Consider the following 8,711-nt stretch of genomic DNA (forward strand, 5'->3'; position numbering starts at 1 on the left):
AATTCAGTTAAGAGTCATTTTATAAAAACACATCTTGTGTCCAAATAGCAAAGACACCTATTTTAAGCTTATTTTGTAAAGGTGTTTTAGAACTGCACACACACACCTCTTGATAGAAGTACAAATCTGTTATGCAAATCATTTTCAGCTCTGTCTTACATTATTAGAGCAAGAAATAATAATTTGAAAGATTGCTGGCACTTTTATGCTTTTTGTGAGAAAAAAGAAAAAGGTTGTGCATGAAGTCCATAATGTTTCTGTGCAGGATTGTATTTCAGAAATCTTTAGGGCAAGCAGAAACATACTGCATGCATTGTTTTCCTTTTTTGTTCTGTAAAATTTATTTAAGTTAAGCTGTGCTCCTGCACTATTAGCTAAACCGCTTGTGAATTTGTGACACTGTTACATATGTGTTTGTAACAAAGGCTTTGGACAATCTTCTTGAGAGTATCTGGAAGAATTTTTTTTTTATGGTAGTTATTTTACCAGTTAAGCATGTCATCAGGCTTACTTACTGTGGCATCTTTAGATGCAGTGTTCATAGTCTGTGGGTATAGTGGGGGAGGGGGTGTTTGCTTTTTAACCTTCTGACTAGGGAAAATGGAGTATGATACACACCTCTATCTAACATGCAGGTCAGAGCAGCTTACAATGAAACAAGAATAAAAGGAAAGGAACTCTAATTCAACTGGAAAGTACACAAACAAGCAAGCACACTCAAACATAACTAAAATCACAGTAGCTGCTCACGCATCTAGCCCAGCAACTGAGACCCAAAGGCTTGCTGGAAGAAATATGTTTTTAGTAAGCACTTAAATTTGTAAAAAGATGACTGCACACAAGGATGGGACAAACTATTCCAAAGTTTTGGTGCTAAAAAATAAAACGCAGGCTGCCTTGTAGACTCATAGTGGGCTCGTTTCGGACCTGCTAACAGGAGTCTAGGGATCTCAAGTGCCTAGAAACAACACAGGGATTTGTGAGAGTGGAAGGAAACGAAGGAGGACATAGATAATAGGACTTGTGCATCAGGCATAAGTTCGTAAACTGAATTCAAAATGGGATGGGGAGTCATTGCAAATGGATAAACAGAGAAGTAATATGGTTAGATTTTTTTTAGAACCGCAGAGGAGCCTAGTTGTTGTGTTATGTAAAATTTGAACTAAGTAAATTTCCTGTAATGCCTACATAAGCTACATTGCAGTAGTCAAGCCGCAATATTACATGAGCATGGATAAGTATCTGCAGTTTTGTATGATCAAGATAACTACAGATAGCATAGTTTGTAGAAACAGCAAACCCAGTTCTGACAATAGCTGAGACTTGCTGTTGAAAGGACAGCGATGAATCTAGGATAATTTCTAGGTAATGGAAAGATGTGACAGGGCTGATTGGGATATTGAACAAAACTGGAGGGAAAGAAGAGTGAATGGTTTGAATTGATGGAATGTATAAAAACAAATTAGATGTTATTTTTTAAATTAGTATGACATATTTTTATTTAATTGCAGTGATATATATATATTTTTTTTGTTTGTTTGTGCAGGCCCTGTATTTTACTTATGGACTCACTCAGAGGACCTTCTCGATCAAATGTTGTTAAAACGTTACGAGAGTAAGCTCTATAATTCTTCTGACCATGATGCTTTTTTTTCCTCTCTTTATACAGCATTCAGTTTGAAATTGTCTATTTACTTATTGGTCACAGGTACCTTGAAATAGAGTGGGAAGTCAGGAAAGGTAGTAAAAGGAGTTTTTCAAAGGAATTCATGAAAGGTTCCAATCCCCGAGTGCCACAGCAGAACAATTTCAGTGATTGCGGAGTGTATGTACTGCAGTATGTGGAGAGCTTTTTTGAGGTGAGTAAATTATTTTTTTAATAAATTACTTAGCTTATAAATATCCATTTTTGAAACACACTATTGAAACCAATCATATGCAGTTGGGTGCTACCAGAGAAAGACAAGAAGCACTAATTACAACATTATGTATGGATTCATATTTAAATGATAATCTTCCTGGTAATTGTGCTCCAACACAAAGAAATTGTAATTTACAACTAAGTAATTACAGAAGAGTGTATATAAAGCATTTTCTTTATTACTTTAAACTGGTCATCAACAAGGAAATATTTGACACAGAATAATAACTAGGCCCCCACGTCCTCATCTTCCTTTCCCCCTTCCCACAAATATGCAGATATTGAGAGATACTTGCCAAGATCAAACCAGGAAATATATATTTCACAGACTACAGAGAAATCAGTAATTTACATTTCTTCTATAGCATGCAAAAAGGGACAAGATAATTCTATTCTCCAGAATAGAACCTTTCAAACTGCTTATGTTAACAAATCTAAAAAGGATAAGACGGATGTTGCTTAGCTTCCTCAAAGTACAAGCAAATTAGGATCCCAGATTAGATGACACTGATTTTTCAACAATGCTACTTTTGAAAAGGCCTTTACCTTTGATCATGGCTTAGCATTTTTGTCGAAACTTTATGATGAACCTTTCCATGGAAGTCAAGTAGTTAATATGTAGTGAGGTTTAGATTCAACAGGACTGGCTGCAGTCGAGCCTGGCTCTGTTCAATTAGCTGAATCTAATTATCAATTAAATTTGATTGAATAACTAAGGAGGCAGTTACAGGTAATATGGGTGTCTGATAACTTTGTTCCTTAAATAAATGAAGTAATAATTTAAGAACTGTTATGTGTTTACTCAGGTTCCCTTTGACTATGTTTAAACAATTTTATTAAGAAAAAGTACAGTAATTAGACATAATACTGTCATAAGAAATTTCCTTCTAAATAAACATCGAAAGAAAACCGTACACCTCTCCTCCCAAAATTCCACCCCCAGCCACCCTCCACAACTAACCAAAATTACCCTACACAATAAAGAAACTTCCAGACCCCCTCCCTTGTCCCCAAACTAAAAAAAAAAAAAAAAGTCATCAATTACAGCCACAGAGGGACCAGTGTTCTTAGGGTCCTCCAAGCAGCAACCAACCAACACAGGGATAAACCTCAGACTCCAAACTATATCACCCCCTCCCTCTCCCAAAAGCAAGAGAAGGGGTCTATGGAGACTTCAACAAACATCACGGTAAACTGCTATAAAGTTGCAAAAGTAAAATAATAACTGTAGTGTCTATAGGGTATTAAGGAGAAACTGCGGCTATGTGAACCAAGGGTTTTCAGGTAAGAATCCCATACTAGCGTTGTTTTGCGTTTGTGAGCCCCTAGCATCTCTGGCCTCCCATATGGCCAAGAGATACAGCTGATTCCTCCAGTGTCAATATGCCAGGGGAGCCAACAGTGTCCAATACTGGAGAATACACTTACAGCCCACCAAATACGTTTTATGAAACAATAGGATTGCCTCCTTGTCTGACCCCCGGAATGCCCCGGCTTATCTAGTAAAAGTTGTTCCACTGACTCAAGCACCCCCACCGCCCAACTACCTCCTCATATAGCGTGTTAATCTTGCCCAAAAACCCTGTATCACTGCGCAAAACCAAAAAGAGTGAAAAAGGGACCCAATATCCCACCCACATGTAAGGCAGAGGGAGGAGGAATTGCTATCTAAATTAGTGAGTTGTTGCTGGGTGAAGTAGGCTCCTTGCAATACTCGAAAATAACATTCCTGAAGTTTTGCACATAGGGTAAGGGAGGGTATACACTTAATATTAATCAAAAGCTCCCAGTCTGCCAAAGAGATTTGCAAGTCATTGGCCCGCCTCTATTGAACTGCTTGTGGTCCTTTTCAGGCTCCCATGTAAGCAGGGTTTTATGTATCCTAGTGATTGATAATGCAGAGTCAGAAATATCCTAGAAGAAATTTTGAATTAAGGCCCCCATATGTTGGCTTAATTTCCCACTATCCAAGGAGGCAACATAGTCTCACCTGGCAGTAGGCAAACTGGCTGCCCCAAGCAACACCTGTACAGTGTTGTAGGACCTCATAGGAGACTAGCTATCTGTCCTGACTTAGAAGATGTTCCAACAAAACTATACCCTTACGTTTCCGTAGGACAAATGTGCTGTTATCCATCCCGGGCTCCAGAGCCATATGGCCTCGAAAGGGGAGTTGATCTGTAAGATATGGGTCACCCCCAAAGTGTGTAACAAGCACATTTCACATCTACTACAGTGGACAGAGCGAAACACTACGTCTAAGGCGCCAAGGAAGATTAGATTGTTGACTATGCAGCAGGGAGAAAAAGTTGTAAAAATGCCTGCTCCATCTCCAAAAGGGTGTAAAAGTGACGGTGCAACATCCAATCGCCAACATGATGCAACAAGCACGCCTAATTATATAGCTTCATGTTAGGCAAACTAAAACCTCCTTGACCCCCCCAACCTCCCAGCAAAAAGTGAAATCTTAATTTGGGCTTCTTTCCCGCCCAACAGAATCTAGATATTAGGCGGTTAAGGCTTATCAGGTCTTTCTGCAACAAACGTAAAGGTAACGTTTGCAAAACGTATAACCATTTGGGGAAAATCATCATGCGCAATAACCCTGCCAGACAAAATCAAAGATAAGTCTCGCCAACCCTTAAGATGGCGTTTAGTGGTATCTAGTAATAGAGATGTTCAATGAGTATAACATAGATATCTCCATAGTCAAATGAATCCCCAAGTATTTAAAGGAACAGTCTGCCTTGCGCAAGGGAAAATGTGGCCCTCGGGATACTCGAAGCTGAAGAGAAGAGCCTCTGACTTAATAAGGTTCAGTTTAAATCCCACATAATCGCCATATTCCCAAAAGGTTTCCAGTAGAGCTGAAAGTGAATCTTGAGGATTAGTCAGATGGACTAAAAAGGTCATCGGCAAATGCAGCCACCTTGAAACAGACTGGACCTATTTGTATTCCATGAATAGCAGGGTTGGACATGAGATCTCTAAGCAAAGGATCCAAAGTCAATGCGAAGAGAAGGAGCAAAAGTGGACAACCTTGTCATGTACCCCGAAAAATTCCAAAAGTCTCCAATTCCAAGCTATTAACCACCAGTCTCGCGCTTGGGGACGAATACAGCACTTTAATCGCTGAGACAAAGCAGCTAGAAAATCCGTATTTATCCAGAGTAGCAAAAAGGAAGTCCCAGTGAAAATGATCGAAGGCCTTCTCGACATCAAAACTAATAAGTAAAGACTGAAAATCTTCCCGTTCCGAAAATTCTAGCGTGGTGAGAATTTTCCTAAGATTTTTAGCTATAGACCGACGTGAGACAAAACCCATGGCTGTCTCATGGATAACAGATCCTCCCATCTGTTATCCATGAGCAGTGCTACACCGCAAGTTGACACCTGCCCCCCCCCCCCCAAACCATAAAATTTCATGATCTCAAGCCTTCTTTACATGAGAAGAATAATTAATGGCTTCCTCCCTGCCTTTGCCACTTCCCAGTATAGCACTGGGGATGTTGCATGGCCAAGATTGAGTTTTATAGCCTTTCCAGCATTGAAGTAATCTCTCTTGAAAACAAGAGTCGTGATATAATGCCAGTGGAAAGACCTAGGTCCCTTTGTTGGGCCCTCCTGTCTGCGAACTCCAGCCTAGCTACACCCAGGCATGGTCAGATATAACGTATGGCCTTATCTCCACCTTAATTACAAAGCCAAACAATTCTCAGGAGATGAGGAAATAGTCAATGCGAGTGAGTGGAATGTGCTCTATAATCCTGCTCCGTTGGATGAAGGACTCTCCATACATCTAGCAAATACAATAGATGACACATATGGAGGAGGCCCTTAGAAATATGCAATCAACCACAGGTGGGAGAGTAAGACCTATCCAAGGCAGGATCTCAGACTGTGATAAACTCCAATGCCAGCCCACCGTGATGCCATCAACAGCAAGACTCTAATCCAGCAAGATGGAAGTAAAAGGAGGCAATACCGGATGGAATTATGATACGAAGGCAAGTGAAGTAGTGAGCAGCAGAGTATGAAAATGTCACAAGCAGGCGCCCACTGTATGAAAATCCAGGCAGGCACAAGGTGCCGTCCAGCAATCCAAGAGCAGGCAGTAGAACGCAAAAAAAAAAAAGAGGGTTCATATATTTGTTCTGTTAATTACCAGAGAAAGAGAACGTGGAACAAGAGAAGCAAGTAGGCATGTTTGGGGATATCCCGCCAATAAGCATAGCCATCAACAGCCAAGCTGGGGTATCACCACCCTTGGTCAGGCCATGGAAGTTTATGACCTGCTCTCTCCTGCTTCTGTCCTCCCCAACAGCTCCTGAGCCACCTCCACCGAATCACAAAAGAGGGTAGAGGCATTATGAGACACTCACAGCCTGGCAGGTTCCCTTTGTCTTATGTTACATTTTATTTGAACCATTCAATATGGCATATATGCAGTAATAGGAGAAAACTTTTTCACATCACTGTAATACAACTTAGCCAAACTCAATGCCACAGCAGGGAATTATAGGCAAGCTACAATGCAAGTTATGTGCCGCAGTCTGATACAAGGGTTCTGATGAGGTTAAGGGTATTCTGGGAAGACAGCTTTCAGTCCATGGGAATGACATTTTAAAAAGAGAGGAATGTGAAAACAGCTAACAAGAGTTTTTAATGCTATTTTAATCTTTCATCTGTTATCTCATTTATGATTTTACAAAGAACTTCTAGAATTCATAACTGATACTAGCTAACACCCATTGAAACAAACAGAGAAGAATGACATAACTCTGTTATCCCCTTGGTCCAACCCATCTGGTCTCTGATCCTAACACTCTTTCCTGTCTCCCTGGACCAACCAATGCATATCCGTATCCCCCTTTGTACTTGATGGTCTATTGTGTCTTGCAACCCCCAAAGGACCCGTACTACTTCCAGGCCATGCAGCTGTATTTTTGGGGTGATACAGCTTTGCAAATCTATGCACTGAAATATAGAGTGTGTCTACCCATGGCTACTGAAAAACTACAAACCAAGCATGATAGATAGATGGATGAAGGGAGAGAGAGAGAGATGCTGACATGAACATTGCACTTACTAGATAAAGGTGTAATTATTTTTAATTTAAATACTTTAACTTTGTTGACTATTTAAACAATATAGAGCTAGAAGAGTGGCCTGCGGCCACTCTGTGTGTGAATGTAAAGGAGGGATGTATTCCCCTTTCCCAATTTATCTACATGCTCCCTGGATTAGCAAATAGTAGCAGCACAGCTTTCTCCAATGTGGGGCATGTGCAACACACCAGGATAGGAGAACATACAAGTCAGTTGCTTATACTAGCAAATATTAACATTTAAATTATTTTACATCCCTAGTATTAAAATAGGCAATTTTGCCCATGGAAGCGAGTCTCTCCTGTGACTAGGGAACATCTCTTGTCTCTAAATATATGATATTTGTAGACTCGTCTTGTGTAGTCACCTTAATACATCTGTATAAGCTTATGGTTCATAAACTGAAATCTTGTCACCTTCCATACGTATATGATAGATAAAACAAGCGCTAATTGGGTGCTGTATTTATAAAGTTTTCTGAATATATTATTTGAGTTCATACAGAACTGATTTTTAAGTTATATAAACGTTTCTCTTTCTCCATAGCATCCCATTCCAAGTTTTGAATTGCCTATGAATTTGACTGACTGGTTTCCTCAGCAAAGAATGAAAACTAAGCGAGAAGAAATTCGACACCTAATTCTTAATCTGCAGGAAGATCAAAAGAAAAGACAGAAGGAGTTTAACATAACAGAGTCACCTTTACAGGAAGGAACAGAGCAATTTATTAGCAGCAACACGGACTAAATGCTTTGTTCTGCATCTTAGATTTATGATTTTAAATTGAATTGAACTTCATCTTGGTTGAGAAGTCTAATGAGATGGAAGGTTCAGTACTCAAATGACTAGGACTGACACTGGTTATTTAAATGTGTGTCATATAAAATTAATTTGTTCCCAGATAGATGATGTGTACTAAGTAAATGAGTCTGTACATATGTTAATGAGGCCAATTTTTTTCTGAATTTGTAATTATTTTTTTCACTTGTTAGGAAGCTTTTTGTTTTGTATTTCTGTTAATAGAACTTAAAATAGCAAATTCTGAGCTTAAAAAAATAAATATTTATAGGATTACATTCTTATATCATAAGAAACTTCATTTTGCATAGTGAAGACATAAAGTATGTAAGGATTAAAAACAAAGAATATATCAAGTACAAAGAAGTAAAAGACACGGAGGTTTTTTAGGCTAATGACGATCCTGCACCTGTTCCTAATTATAGCAGACAAGCAATCTGCAAAGGAGAGGTAGCAGCTCACGAGACACATAGTAGGGCGAAACGCAGAGAATCTGAAGTCTTTTCCTCCAGTAGAGAAAGAGAGAAGTACAAGAAGAGAGTATAACTAGCTTTGATTTTATAAGATTTGAATGATTTTTCATTAGCTAGTACTGCTTTATTAATGAAATACTGAAGTGCTGGGTCTGCACAGCACCCTTATAGGGCAGAGCACACAATTCTGTATTTTCTGTCTCCATCTGTTGCTTGATGAGCACAGCACCCTCAAGTTTTGTACTGGTCTGGTGGGGCTAAAAGAAAGAAAATTAGCAGGTAAGTTCTAATTTCACAGTAGTTGGGAAGTAAGACCAGTGCTGGACTGACTTCTACGGTCTGTGTCCCCAAATTGGCAGGGAGAGATGAAGATTAAGTAGGCTTATATCATGTCACATTCAAATCATATGC

The 8,711-nt window shown here is 39.3% G+C and overlaps 1 protein-coding gene across 1 annotated transcript in view; it reads left to right on the top strand.

Moving 5' to 3' along the window:
- SENP6 (SUMO specific peptidase 6) overlaps window positions 1-8,095 on the top strand; it is a 344,871-nt gene extending 336,776 nt beyond the window's left edge. Inside the window, 3 exon segments of the mRNA XM_030199054.1 lie at window positions 1,547-1,615; window positions 1,709-1,859; window positions 7,576-8,095. Coding sequence (XP_030054914.1) covers window positions 1,547-1,615; window positions 1,709-1,859; window positions 7,576-7,776 — 421 coding nt within the window. The 3' untranslated portion in view covers window positions 7,777-8,095.
- The last annotated feature ends 616 nt before the right edge of the window (window positions 8,096-8,711 follow it).

This window comes from Microcaecilia unicolor, chromosome 3 (assembly GCF_901765095.1).
Source record: "Microcaecilia unicolor chromosome 3, aMicUni1.1, whole genome shotgun sequence".
Taxonomy (NCBI): domain Eukaryota; kingdom Metazoa; phylum Chordata; class Amphibia; order Gymnophiona; family Siphonopidae; genus Microcaecilia; species Microcaecilia unicolor.